This window comes from Neodiprion virginianus, chromosome 6, assembly GCF_021901495.1.
Source record: "Neodiprion virginianus isolate iyNeoVirg1 chromosome 6, iyNeoVirg1.1, whole genome shotgun sequence".
NCBI classification, from domain to species: domain Eukaryota; kingdom Metazoa; phylum Arthropoda; class Insecta; order Hymenoptera; family Diprionidae; genus Neodiprion; species Neodiprion virginianus.
Genome location: NC_060882.1, coordinates 10,242,563 through 10,257,625, shown reverse-complemented (window position 1 = coordinate 10,257,625; position 15,063 = coordinate 10,242,563). Strand labels below are relative to the sequence as shown.

Sequence of the window (15,063 nt, the reverse complement as noted above, 5' to 3'; positions counted from 1 at the left end):
ACAACTCAAGTGATGTTAAAATTAATTGTAAGCCTGATCAATTTTTAGTTCTTCAGAGCCCGTTGATTTGAAGGTCCGCAATCGTTGTTTTTTAAATTCTTGAGAATAGCTGCAGACGTTTGTTTGTGATGAACTTGGAATTGTTTCCAACGTTTACAAGTTTGCAAATTTAAAAAACAAATTTCATGCATAACTGCGGAAGTTTATCATTGAAAAGTTATGAGACACTTGTATTCAATGATGGTAAATTGTTGACAAAAAAAAAGAAAAATTTATTCAAGCTGTAAATCTGTGAAAAATAATTCTACCGATGCAACGCGCTATTTTGTGATTGGCAAATGAACGTATTGAGGAGCCGGGCTGCGGTTTGTGGAGTGTAAGAAGTCGCTCCGGGGAATGTTTTTTGCCTTCTTCTTTAACACTTCAATCTTCCATCGCAGCTAATTTGTTTTGTTTTTGAAATTCCATCCGTTGATTAAATGTTTCTTCAAATAATTTTTCTTGTAACACTGTTTCAGCTACGCGGAAATCTACGCTCGAACGCCACCGCCGGGAATTCAAAACTCGGTACTACTCTGCGAACCGCACAAGGGACTCCTCTACCATCCCAGCGGCGTTAACGAACAGTAAGTGTTTGTGGTTTATTTCAGTAAGGCTCGGTCTGATCGAGGTTGACGTGCGATGCGAGTCGGCACCATTTAAAACGAAAAAAAGTAGCGCCCACCATGTTTAACTGTACGTTTGTAAATTTTTAACCAACTTGCATTCGGAATCCCGTCATTAGCGTTTAAAAGCTTTCAATAATTCAGCACAAATTAACTACAGTCTTCTTTGCGAATTTTTCTTCGAACAAATAGACACGACGCTACGCACACTCTCTAAAGATCCGATTTAAGTACGGTAAAAAAAATTAGGCGAATCAATCAGCGTCAAATCCAGACGATTCGTTCAGACGTATCACGCACACACAGCGCGGTATTCTTATTTCTATAAAAGAGCGAAAGAAGGAAAGGAAGCAAGAAAAATTGAACCTAGTGAAATTTTCCCGAGAAGTTGACTCTTCCCTCCTTGCCATGCCGCCATGCCGTAACCCAACGACTAGAAACACTTTGCATGCCCGCGGATTTTCTTGAGAGAGACACACGCGCTGTATTATAAAGTGAAAGGACCAAGTTTCCACCCCAACGAAACGCTTCCCAGTGATGGATACGCACTGGTGTCACCCGCACGCCCTCGGGGGCAACCCCTGACCATTATGCCAAGCCATTGTCCACTATCGGACTAAGATAGCGACGAGGATGCCGAGGCCAAGTCGCGGTCTCGCCAACTTCGCTGAACACCGTTAAAAAATCATTTCTCCCCGCCCGCGCCCCTCATATGCCTATATATTACTATATATGATGTTGTACGTTTATGCATGTATGTATATATTTGAATGTATACACGCACGGATTTATTATGCATGTGCACGTATTGTACGTCTGCTGTATGTTATCCAAGGATCGTATAATACGGACGGTTCGTTTCTGCACCGCCGCCTTCCTCGATCCATGCACGCGGTGATGCTTAATTGAACAACTTTTTTCACCGCATCGCTCACGTTCAAATCCGGAATTTTCTACCCATAACTACCGGACGAAAAAGGTCCTCTCACTCTCTTCGTATTGTGTACATATAACGTGACACGTACCGCGACTAGCAAATAGACCGAGAATTTCGCCTGTACACATTTTAGCCAAATTTTTCGACTCAGTTGTTCGCTGTACGTTTGATCAAACTTTTTTTCAAACGATAGAAACAGGAAAAACTTTAAATTTCTCTAGTGGTATATAAATGTGTTCTAATTTTTAAAAGTACTACACTTTTGAGGATCTATATGGTTAGCAATTTTTTTTCATCTATCAAAGTTCTGTAACTCGTACAGATTTCTTTTTTCTTTTCTTTTTTTTAAACATATTAGCTGCGTTTTTCACGTATAAATAGAAACAATTCATTTTCTAAAAACACTTTCTGTATTTTCGTATGAAGAAATTATTTTATCATTCCGTTAAACTAATTTTCTCTCCTCCGTCGGTTGATTTTCTTTTTTTATGCAAACGCTATAAGAACAGGAAATTTCATAAAATACTTGCATGTATTATAAAAACGAGAATCTCTACAAGCGTACGATAGATAGGTTATAAGGTAGAGATAGGTAATATCCGTCGATCGGGGTATGCATAATGTAAATTTTATTTTCCTCGAGTGCATTTAAACGGAGATCGATAATGTTTAAATTAACAAGTTTTTGCCACTCATCATTCAACCGTTAGGCAAATATGCGGCAATATGCTCGTCAACTGTTTTTGTCAAGGGAAAATTCAAATGAGACCGCGCGCGCGACGGCATATTGCGCTGAATGAAAATTAATGCCGCATAGCTAATTACAAAATGAAAACATATATATGTACAAGAGATTCGGATACGTGTATACGTATTTATATATGCGCACAAGTATCGTTAACCCGTGTCTCGAACTGATCGCGCATCTGTTGAAAATTAAGAATAGGCCTTACGGGATTTCGCGTAGGGTATACCTTACAGATTGTTTCAAACGACGAATTCAACCAGCGTGCCAAAAACCTTTTTAACCTTCTCCGGTTCGTTTGGTGGAAATAATTCAGCGAATTCAAAGTTAAAATCCACGCTTCCACGGGCAGATGGTTTCGATCTGCGGAGCAAAAAGCCAGGACTCCGCGTCCGTCTCTGGGTCTGCAAGAAATTTCTAATTTGCGGTATAATTAAGGACGGGGTATGGCAAAAACCGTTCCTAGCCTCGATCTAAACTGTAAACTAGGAAAATTGAGAATTCCTTCGCAGGGTGTGAATTCCACCGGTTCATTTATCGCCGTTCGCGTTTTATCGTCAGCTGCACCTGCAGCCTGCCATTGATTGATCCAGCATCTGCAACGCAACTTTTCTTTGTTACAGATTCAGCATCGTGAATACCGAGGAGTGGGTCAAACTGACGCAGCATTATCAGGTCGATCACGCCATCACCCTCAGGAGGAACAGCGAGCGCCAGATAATCTCGGTCCCCGGTGAGTTGAATGGACTAATTTTCGCCATTCGTGTTGTACGCAAGCTTCGAATTCCACGCGATGAGTCACCAAAACTTCTTGCAGAAATTAATCTAATCGCTTTCCAATAATATCGAGAACGGTGCTTTGATATTCGCCACTTGATTTTGGTCCGTTTCGTCGATAAATCTGACACGATTTGCATTATACGTTATACATAGTCCAAGATTAATTATGCGTTTCTTGAATGTCAGACGTTGCAGTCGTTGGTACACGGCTATATACCAACGTATAGTTTTGTTTGACGGATATCGTCGTTTGTTGCGTAGAAGAATATCTTGGGCAAATTATGGTGGATTTCTTTCACTGCAAGGAATTAAGTTTGTGCTCGTAATGATTCAGGATTTCGATAAGGTTCGGCAAGTCGCAGTAGTTGCTTTGCTTCTTCTTGAAGAAGTAAAAACGAAATGTATGTATGTATGTTCTGAGGAGACGCAAAGAAAACGCGAAATGCTGAGAAATAAAATTAGAAAAAAATGGTTGAAATACATGTCCAAGCTAGGAATTAACATATCAACTCGAACGTTGGAGTATATCCCAGGGTGAAATTAACATATCAATTTGTCTAATCGCAAGGTTTCGGCCGGGATAACTAATGACTTTTGTATTCCGGGCATTTCGATCTTATCGGCAATTAATTTCAGGCTAATTCAAGTGTCATTATGTAAATACTCGTCTAGATTGTTACGTAGCCACCGTCTCCTCCTCCTCCTATTTCGAGCATTTACCAAAGTGCATGCTAAGTATGTACGTACGTATGTATCAAGTACACGGCGAGGTCCCCGCGTACCCTACACAAGATGACGTAGCTGTAGGGATAATGCCAGAAGACATTAAGCATCATTTCCATAAAGTCCTCGTCAGACACGGTGACAATTTAGGCGGTTCCTCCCTTCAAAGTGTCTCGTTATAATTAAGAAGTATCTCTTGAAAATTAACCGAGAGAAAAACTTCTCGAAGCATAAAGTCGGCGGTAGCGAACCCGGAAGTAAACCCCCGATTCTCCTGCACTTCCTTCTCCTGTATCACACCTCTCCCAAACCTCTCGAGATCCGTACTTACCGTCGGCCAACCGACGATTAAAGCAATCAGGAGACTCGAAGCTACCCGGAACTTCCGCATGACGATTATAGGTGTATTTATCTGTTGGGAAAAGCATCCCTCATATCCACCCACAGTGTGTCGGTCAGGTGCTCGTGAGTTGCGCTGCCCATTGTGCAAATAAGCATAATGCACCACGCGTCGTTAATACGATCCGCGTACACCAGAGAGCAGATAGCGAACGAAGGATCGAGCCGGTGGGACCCTTTCGTTGAAGCAAATGTACGCAATAACCCGATCATTTGTAATTTTCGAGGACAAAACACGAAGAGTTAATTCAACGAGACAGTCTCGACGGTACTGATAAATATGTCCTCTTGCCTTGCGTGGGTGTCTTCCTGTTATCATTTTTGCTACCCTTTCAGGCTAGTCGCGCGTTATTGTCAAACACCGGTTAGTAGCGAGCGTTATAGGCTGGTCAGTCTTTCTGCGGAAGGTATAACGCGTCGACGTGAACTCACGCGTCTTCGATCAAAATCGAATTCACGTTAGCAAAAATGAGCCCAGGGATATATTAAAAGGAGGCACAAGTTTCATTCATAACTCCGAAGTCACCCCATGAATGAAAGATTAATGTTCGATCCTGATATCAGCCTCGAGCAATAGTGGCCCCGACAGATTTCCTTCGACTTCTTTTTTTTTTTTTTATCACGTTTTCTTTCAGCCCCAGGCCGGCTCATATCCAAACTTCCGCTATGCAGTCACCGAATCAGCCTATGAGGTGTAGTACAGGCTGATACATCGGCCAAAGTTTGAACCTTGGATAATTGAATTTGAAGAAACGTATACCGAAGTCTGAACAGAAATAATTTTTGACATTTCTATTCTAGTGCTGATTAGGAATTTGAAAATATTACGGTGACTCTGCGTAGTTGTTGAGTTCAGGAAAGCCAATTACCTGTAACCGACGACGCGTTAATCAAAGTCAGCTTTAGTGTTCATCTTAACTAGAGTCGAACACGGAGGGACCCGGACTCGTCTAATGCTCACAATCAGTTTTAAAGCTAATTCACTAAGAAGTGGTTAACATCTAAGGGAATTCTAGAAATTCGTTGTCGTCGCAACTACGGCATAAGCGGGAATAAGATCATTTTAGAATAATTATTTCAGTAACGAAGATCTTGAAATACCACAACAAAGTCTATACGTAATCCTCTTACCTGCAAGAGATCCAGCTAACGCTGATGCAAACTTAGTTAGGAAGACCCCCTTACCTTTCGTTACCTTATCGTTACGAAGAAAATACTTATCTCGTTTACGAAACTCTGCAGAAGTTCCAATTAACGGCCCGATCTTACCTCTCAAACAATTTTCTATCTTTCCTCGGTTAAGTAGTTTGTTTTACTGAAAAATATGGGTGTTATGCGAACCTCGAAATTTCTTTGTATTAATTCCAAAAATGGCGCACATCGTTCCTAATCACCCCGCGTCACCATTCGGACTCTCTAATCTAAATTGAGCTGCGCGGCGATACCGCGAACACTTCGAAAGTCAAACGTACGGAAGAAAGCTGCAGCGTATTTAGGGGAGGAAAGCCCCGGGCCGGAAAGCGATAGATATAAACGTTGCAGGACAATTTCACAGGAGCAAATTAGTGCCTTTTCCGACGGCCCCTTATCCCGTCCGAGAGAAATCCCTCTCTCTCTTCCCTCTGCCCCTGCCTCGCGGGGTTGACGGCTTCCTAGCTCGGTCAGCGGGGGGTGGCTTTCGACTGGGATTAAATGGTGCGTTCGGATGACCGATGCTCGACTTGGGGTGCGCGCTTCGTGTGTTAGAAGGGCCTATGGGGCGGAGAGAATAAGATAAAACAAGGATAAAACGTGCTTAAGGGACTTTCAAAAGACAAGTTATTCCACGCGCCTTAACGGTTTTCGGAGTGGAAGACTTTCGTCGCGATCTACGTCATTCGATTTATGCCTGCTGCATGTATTTTGGTGTTTGTGTAAAAAAAAAAAAAAAAAGAAAAGAAACGAAAAAAAGTTCGACCTCAGCGCTGTTATCGGTATACTTATCGCAACGATATTTTCAGCACGCATTTCAACAACGGCAGGTGCGCTTCCATCGAAGACAGTATACACTCTACGGTTGACGCATTGTTGCCAGTCGTTTTTTCCCTCTGTTTCTTGCTCTCGACCATTCCTTTGGAAAAATTCAGCAGCAATCAAAGGTTATGGGGGTATAGGCACGCCGCGCTAGCTGCATTATTACTTAGAAAGCAGTTAAACCCTTTCTGGGTATCCGATCTTAACTCGTCGGAACAATTGGTTGCCCGAGTGGTTATAACTCGAGATAAAAAGGTGGCAGGAAGCCGTACGAAACAATTCAATGATCGTGCGCGTTACCTGGAACAACGTTCGAATTGGATTTATTTGATCCGAGTTTCGTGATCATTTCTATTTCGTAAATCCCTTTTCTCGGCTTGGAAATCCTCCGGAAATTTGTGCCCCGGATGCTCGAGGTAATTTTCAGACGAGATGACAGAGCGGTCGAGGAGTACGTCTCGAAGTGTCGTCGGAGCTGAAACACTGTGTAAAGATAATACTGCTCCGGTTTAAACATCCCATTGTCTTGTCCATCTTTGCGTTCCAATTTTTTGCAGTATTTGTCAAATGCGGCGTTGGCCTATCGTATTCCCATTTGAATTGCAAAGCGTCAGCTTCAGCTGGATCCGTTCCGTCCTCCTCCGCAGGTTCTCTTCTCGTCCGACGGTCCGGAGTTTCGGACGCTTTCTCCACTCCACAACCGACTATCATTGCCGGTTGTCAGAAAATGGAGACGTTTGCCAAGGGTCAAGTCTAAGATCTATGACCAGATATCGGAGATAATCGGAATGGTAAGACGCTTTCGTTACACGTTGCGAAGTTAGTTTTCGTTTGAAACCATTGGAAACGTTTTCCCGGTTTAAACATGCATTGGTATTGCCAACGTCGCGCGTATACATCGGACGAAATCACTAGGGACAACGGGAGATGTCGAGAGCAAACAGACAATTTGGCTTATTTTAAGGGCAACCTAACCTTACTTAACCAAAGCCGGGCTAACCTGGCGTCACAAAAAATTAGGGGCTGCGTTTTGGTGACTGATACGGACCTGCTAACGAGTCTGTGGGCTTAGAGGGTGGTCCTCGTCCGGTCACGGATACGTTACTCATCCCGTCGTACGTTGTACTTCGACGGTACGAAAGTTACGGAATTTAACTCAAGCCTTGCCGTCACTTTTGTGTGGAAACAACTATCGCTACTCGAAGAAAAAAGTTTCAGGAGGAAAGGAAAAGGAAGTGGGTACTAGAAACGGAGTTATAGACTACTTCCCGAGCTGATTATTGTCTTGTCAAATAAATCCTGAAAAGAATTTTCATATAATCATATATCGGAGGGAGTTGGCAAATCGGTAGTTTTGTAAAGAGTGTTCGCAGTGTTTCATTTTGAGCAGCAGTCACGGTTTCGAACGATGTACTACGACAATGAGTGTAAAATTGTTTTGTAATTAGGTATCAATTATCATCGAATTAAATTATTAATATCACTACAACGCTCTTTATACTACAAGCATTCGTCAATTGTCGTAAAGTTCGTGATACTTTTTGAAAAACTTACTTTCCCCAGCAATGCTTTGACCGAATTTTTGAATTTCATCCTCACCTTTCAAGAGGTTTGTTTCGTGTTTGGAAAAATCGTCCGAAGTCCGACACTAAACTAAACGGAGATCATTGCTAATTCGTCAGTCGCGAGGGCGCAAGATTACGCCGATCAATTTAGCAAGTCTGTTGAGAATCAAGAGGGAAGTTATGGAAGCGGTACACTTAGCTAATGCATAAATTGATACTTGTCCGTAACACTTGTGGCGGTAACAAATATCGCCGACTGACCACCCCATTCCGTACCGTCGCTTCGCTTCTCGTCGCGGCGATGGCACCACCTTCTCGTGGCAGAGCTGCAGGGAGGCTAAATCTCGCCTGACCGCACTTCCTAGAGGAAACTAATCTACAAATTTGTGTTCTAAATCTAAACGCCATCCGAATATTAATCCTTTGTCGAGATATGTTTTGTGATACAGGAAGGACACTACGCCCCGCCTTCTCCAGGCCCCGCTGGAATTGCCAGTTTGATTTGTGCCCCGGGCTTGCTGGATACGCTCGTAATACGCGATACGGTTTGACCACACTTAGTATAATCTCATTTGTTGTATATAGTTACCAGAAAATTCTAGTGAAATGTGCGCGACAATGGTGGCGTAAGCAAATACTTGGTGTGATTATGATAAGTGTTGATACTACGTTTTCGGGTTATTGCAACATTCAAACTATTTTTTTATTTTTAGTTTAATACTGGATTGTTTTGATTGAACAAGGCACGAGCAAACATCCATTCGTTATTGCATAAACATCACATCGTCACAACAGTTGCAAGAAAATATCATACGAATGATCATAATAAAAAAAAGAATAGTAAGACGAATTAGATTCTCTGGTTATGGTTACAAAAGTGGTTTTTATTTTATACCCAAGACTGTATTTTTTGGTTATAGTGAAAAAATGACACAGTCAATGACTGCATGGTTACTAAAAAAATAAAAATTTTTCTCGATGCGTATTTCGCAACTGTGTTTCGCCACTTTTATCGGGGTTACTCCGGAATTTTCACGTCTCATGCGAAATTTCGGTTAGGTCTCGAGAGTTCGACGACGGAGCTGCAGCGTCTTTTTATGATCCATACACAACTTGTATAGTTATACACACTTAAAATACCATCGTTCTAAGACTCAGCTGGACTCGTCATCCCAGCCTCGAGGCATTCGGAGACAATTCCGTGCGTCTACCCATGACGCGATCCTTTTTTGTTTTACCGTTTCGTCCCCCCCCCCCCCCTCGCGACTTCTTTTTCTCCCTCCCAGCCCTTACCCGTGTCTCTCTCTTTCTCTCTTCCCTCGAAACACCCCTCACTAATTCTCCCGAGGATTTTCTCAGTCGCGCGGTTCTCCCGTCCATTCGTCCGTCTGTCTGTCTCTCCGTCTGTCCGTCTCAGCTCCGTGTCTGTCCACATTTTGATTTATTATACCTAATTAGTCTTTAAGATTGTATGTGAAAATCTGGATGCATCGACTCGTCCCTCCGGGGGCCACGCACGACGATTGCATGGCTTTGGCCCTCGCGATCGATTCGAGCTCAATTTCGGACCCGTCATTTTATGTATAAAAATTGTCAACCGTTCGCCGTAAGATTGTCCGAATTTTCCCTCAACTTTTGCAGTTTCTACTTTGCTTATTGCCGGAAAATTTCCCTCCGGCTGTTCGGCGTGTACGTACACGCAACATTTACGTATACGTATCACACGGGATAACGGAGTTGCCGAACGACGCGGGACGGTTGAAATGAAAACCAAGACCGCCGAAACGCTTTGGGCAAACTTTGTCCCGTCAAAGTTTTTGCACTTCCCTTTTATGGTTTGACTGCCTTCCAATGGCACTTTAGGGAAATACGTCGAGCACCGGGCCTATTGTACGTGTGTATCCTTCGACGTTTTCCTAGCGAAACTCCTCGCGCGGCGATAACCGCTGTTTAGATTACCCACGTCGACTAGCCTAGACGCGTAACGGTATGCGAGAACGATTTTTGCCCGAGTGAGACATAGACGGCGATGGAAACGCAGGCGAGAACAGACGCGTGTAGACGCCGCGACGGAGGGAAGCTGTTTGTTTATTTTCAAGTGTCTATCCTTCGAGGCTACATTTCTTGGCATAACACTTCCAAGTGCCGTGGCTCCATTTATACAACCCTTACGTTGTGCGAATGGGGTGGAACGGTTCGTTTACCGCGTTTCGTGTACCTTAAACCCATACGCGGTCGCGTACATAGATATATTATCTTCCTGCCGAATGGATATTATATTTAAGTGCGTCAACTACTCGCCCTCTTCGCACGAGGAGGCGAACTCGACTTTATTACTATTATCACAGGAGACATCTCGTTACGACGCGATAACAGTAAATAGTGATAATTGAGTGGTCCTTGAATTCAACATTTCGGTACTCGGAATTGCTTCTTCCTTCGTTATTGCGAATATACCATTCTGAATCGCAATTCACCAAGTTGGAGAAAATCGGTACGACAATTGAATTGCACCCTAAATGAAGAATTTAAAGAATCCGTATTGTCACTAAACCAAGACTTATTTACAGAGAACTCTTCGTTGATCTCAACTTTTCGCGTCCCTTCAATTTTCACTACGATCCGACAAAGTTATACTTTAGCGTCAAATGGTTTTATATGTCCAATTTCTCGTCCGTTGCAAAGCCAAATAACTAGCGTTACAATTGTACGGGTACAGGTATGGTGCAATTAATATATGCAAGGATGGAAAAAGGAATACGGTAGAGGAAGGCAGGGACGGGTGGAGATCGGCAAAGGTAAAATCAGGGGATACCCCTTATTAGCTTAGATTCGCCGTATTTCTCAGGCGCGTGATTCCGGTGGCTCTATCTGGTTGTCCTATCCGATATCGCAGGGTGGCATAGTAATTAGGAGAGGGAGGAGGTGGGAGTCGGGAGAAGGCGGCGGACATTCGAATGCGTCAGGTTAGCCCGAACCCCTTCCAACCGCGATCCAATTTCACCCCATTTCCCATTTTCCCAACCCCCCGCCTGGAAAACTGTCTGAACATGACGTAACACTCGAGGCTCGCTAGCGTAGCCAAAGTTGAAGCGGTTTTTGTCGTGTCCAGCCGGTAACAATGGTCGCTTCTTACTCCCTGGTCACCCTATATTATTAATTACCGTATTAATCACCACCATAAGCAATCTATTATACATGGATAAGAGCTCCGGGCAACGGGGAGTAGTCGATGCGGTCGTCGCTGGCCTTAACGCTCCTCAGGGTGGAGGCTTCGCTGATGAAATCTCGGATATACGAAACTAGGTGTAGGGAAGGGTCCATCCTCTTGGCGAGGGTGCGAACGGGTCAGCCAGGCTCCCCGAGGGTGATTACTGTACTTTACGTCGTTTACCGCCTAGGAAATCGTGCTCTTTGTCACCCCGCTCTGGAGAGCTCGACTGCCATGCTGAAAAGAAATGAAATTTCACAGCAAAAACACGCATGCCTTATACGAAAGTTACCGATAGACAGTTTTTTGGAGAATTTCACCGAAAGTGACTGTTCCATCGAAAATATCACTAATTTTCAATTCTTTATTTACTTCTTTATCAATATATTTAACCTTGTAAACTGCTAAAGTGTATATTTGTTTATTATCTGAAAATGTTGATTAGTCGGATCGATGATAAAATCTTGAAGCTTGAAATTTTTAAAACTTGTCGATAACGTTTTGCGAAATTACAAAAATCCTAAGAGGAATATTTCAAAATTCAGCAATGGCTCAACTACACAAAACTTTTAATCTCCAACAAGGCGACGAGTGATTAATCGACAGTTAATGTTCATTGTTATACTAAAATACGACATGTTGAACGGTACAATTAATAACAAGTCTTAAAACCCTCATTTAAAAAAAATTATAATGTCGACATTTTTTTTAAATCCAGGCAAAAATAGCATTTTGATAGTAGCTCAACGTAGTATTTCATACAATCATTGTTTTTCACTATGAATATTATAGTTGGTGATTACTTTGTTCGAACGAAAAAGCATTGAAGCCCTAAAAACATCGCGACGCTTCGTTTAATGCCGGTCCGGGAATAGGTGGGAGTCAATTGAGGAATTTTTAACCGGATAAAACGATGAATATAAATGAATGTAGAGGAGTTTTGGAAAGTTGTCGAGAAGTAGGTAATATGCCTACCTGTTGCTCCCTCAGCGAGAAGTTAATAAAACGAAAACAGATTGATTCCCTGATTGCAATTATCGTTAACGGTTCTTGCTAACTGTCAGTACATTCATCATTCCCTGATAAATTTGAACGGGAAAAAATTTATGTATTTTTCAGAACCCTGTGCTGTCTGTATGCTGGCGAGGGTAGAACAGGAGCGGTTGGAGAGTTTGAAATACGAAAGGGCGACAATATACGTCAAGTGCGTCGACGATAGCGAGGACGGAAAAACGGAAGACGATACTGAGGTGAGTACCTCGTTGCCTGAATTATTGTGGTTTACTTTATTCACAGAATATTGTCTCGATACGTGTATATCTGCCATTCCTGCTCATGGCCAACTCTCTAATCGTTCGATACGACTTCGATACGCTAGGTTAGAACCATTGCTTTGTATGTGTGCGCGCAACGTAAGTCACTTGGTCTTTTCATAAAGTAGGTCTATTTAAAAGTACGAAACGTGTAAAGTTGATTGTCCACATTGAAAGAAATATTTTGTTGAACACACGATATTTCATCTAAAAAGGTTAATTGAAAACCACGAGGGCAAGCTCACATGTCTAGAACGGCTTTGTTATTCCGTAATCGGCATTGTACCATGAAAATTTGATCAGATTACAATGTCTGAGAATTTGATGAATCGTATTCAGTTGTAAAGTAACTGCATATCGCTATGCACTCATTTGACGACTGAAAATCGTCGTGTAGATCAAGAATTACCGTTAATCAGGGATGAATTGAACGAATTTTATCTTAAGAAAAACAGATCATTAATCCTTGAAGATAATGTCCTGATACGGTCGTTGAAATGTCAAGCCACATCGAGTCTCAGGGTTCTTGAGAACCGAAAGAAGTCTGATAATCGTTTCTGAAAACGAAAATGAAGAAGTCTAAATCGACGGTAAGAATTGATAATTGTATTGGCAAGACTGCTCCGTATGGGTATATATATATGATGAAATAACGAATCCTATATTCACAGCGATGTATATAATGAAATGCTCTGTGCGTGCCGTGGTGTTTAAACATATTTGATGCGTGCGATGAATTTTAATGGCAAAATGTCGAGTCATGGGAGTGCAGGACGAACGGAGGAACGGAGAGCACACCCATAGGAATGAAGGAACGGCAGAGAAGAGACAGAAACCAGAGCGAACCATCAGATTGATGGCGGGTGATAAGGAAATTGGTTCCATCTCTTTCACAATAATAATTGTTATTACATCTCTGAGTGCCCGTCGACTCCAAGTCGTCCTGGGACACCTGCTTCAGGATACAAGACCACTCTTAAGTACCAACGACTGTAGCCTTCCTCCGTTCTCTCTAACCTCGCCATGGACACCACTAAGAAACTGCAACAAATCTAACTGATCGTGTGTCGCACTAGAAGGAACTTATTGGGCTACAATGCCAAATATTTATCAAGGTGATTGTGGTCAGGGAGTAGAAATTAGCGAAGGAAGTATCTGAAGATTTCGGTACTGTCGTCGAAGAAATAGAAACGTATTTCGACGCTTTAAAAACTGTTTGACAGGATTAAATTTTGCAGCAATAAGGATAATGATACGCGGTGCCGATTTGTTGCTGGGTTTTCTTGGTCGATTTTCTGTAATTATGTCCGTAACCATTTTACCGTGTATCCGCATTCTGTATTTAATTGTAATTATAGTTAGGAGACAGCTGGTTGAACAATGTTTATTCACGTTTGTCGTTTCACTCTATTTATCCTAATTCTGAAAACTGTAATATCTCTCCAGATATCTGCCAAGAGGCCAAAGATTCAGTGCCAACGACCCTCGAGGACGCGGAGAAAAATCAAAGGTTCTCACGAATTGAAGGTTTCCTCGGAAGTAACGCTGAAGGAGTTGAAAATCATGGTAAGTGCTTTTCACGTTCACCTGCCATAAACGATATCGAATCGAAACGTTAAAATACGACTAATTTTTGCAAATATCAGCGACGGGGACTTTCTACACAGGCACGCAGTAATATTGCGTGAAATGTAGGCCCAAGTTATATTCCTCTTTCTTCTCCGTGGCACCAGGCATGTTTGATCCATCTGACGATAACAGCTTCCTTACGGCAAGTTCGCAGTCTTCGCACCATTATATTTTTATATCCCGACCGGTGGTTGGCTCACTGAGGCAAAAGTAGTTAAATATATTATAGTTCGGGCTGGTTAGCATATACGCGAGCCTCTCGAAGTGTGCTTAAACTATTAAGAGTATTATTTATATTACGAGGTCGGGACCATCTCGCGGGGCCTACAGCAAAAAACCAAAGAAGCATAAACCTTGCGCTAATAACAGGCCTCGCGGAGTCCACCAACCACTCCACTCCACCTCGCTTCACTTCACTTCACTTCGGATCTTCGGGGTTATGCTTCCCTTCCTCCTCCTTCGCCTGCTCAGTCCGCCAGTTCGCAATTCTACTATACCTTTTCTTTCCTTCATTCTTTACCCTTCTATCTCTCCATTTATTTGTTTGCGTCCCAGGTTTACTTTTATCTCCTTCGAAGCCGAACTAAAGACGCGCACACGTCTCTTCGTAGACGGAAGTTGAAACCAATGTTTGTGCATTTCTTTCCCGTTGTTGGAAGGAAGATATTTTTGTTTCGTTACACTTATCTCACGAACGAAGTAGGTACTCTAATTTTTCATTTCAACGCCGTACGAGCGAATCAAGGTTTTCTCACAGATTTGCATGATGCTGGTAGGTACACCGATGCGTTCCGTGTGAAAGAAGCTTAAAAGTTTCGCCCGTACTGTGTGCACATCTCATCACTAGGTACTTACTGCTCTTGGCGTGTTTCGCTCGTAAAACGAAACTGAATATGCTTACACCAACACAGCCCCAAGTCACACTTAAAAGTAGTTACACTGACGAGCGTTCACGAATTAAGCAATTACTCACGTGCGTGTTCACCAGCAACTAGAAGTCAAAATTGTTTTTTAACTGTTGCTCGTAAAAATTTCGAACTCCGAGACACAACTGCTCCTCTTATCCTTCAACACGCACGTGTG

General features: G+C 42.6%; 1 protein-coding gene across 2 annotated transcripts in view; it reads left to right on the top strand.

The window, feature by feature from the left end:
- The window catches only part of LOC124307660 (ubiquitin carboxyl-terminal hydrolase 48-like), a 59,748-nt gene that overhangs the window by 23,135 nt on the left and 21,550 nt on the right, over positions 1 to 15,063 (top strand). For both annotated transcript variants that reach the window (XM_046769589.1, XM_046769588.1), the window contains exons 12-15: positions 519 to 626; positions 2,971 to 3,080; positions 12,158 to 12,288; positions 13,798 to 13,917. In XM_046769589.1, coding sequence (XP_046625545.1) covers positions 519 to 626; positions 2,971 to 3,080; positions 12,158 to 12,288; positions 13,798 to 13,917 — 469 coding nt within the window. The remainder of the gene's footprint in view (positions 1 to 518; positions 627 to 2,970; positions 3,081 to 12,157; positions 12,289 to 13,797; positions 13,918 to 15,063) is intronic.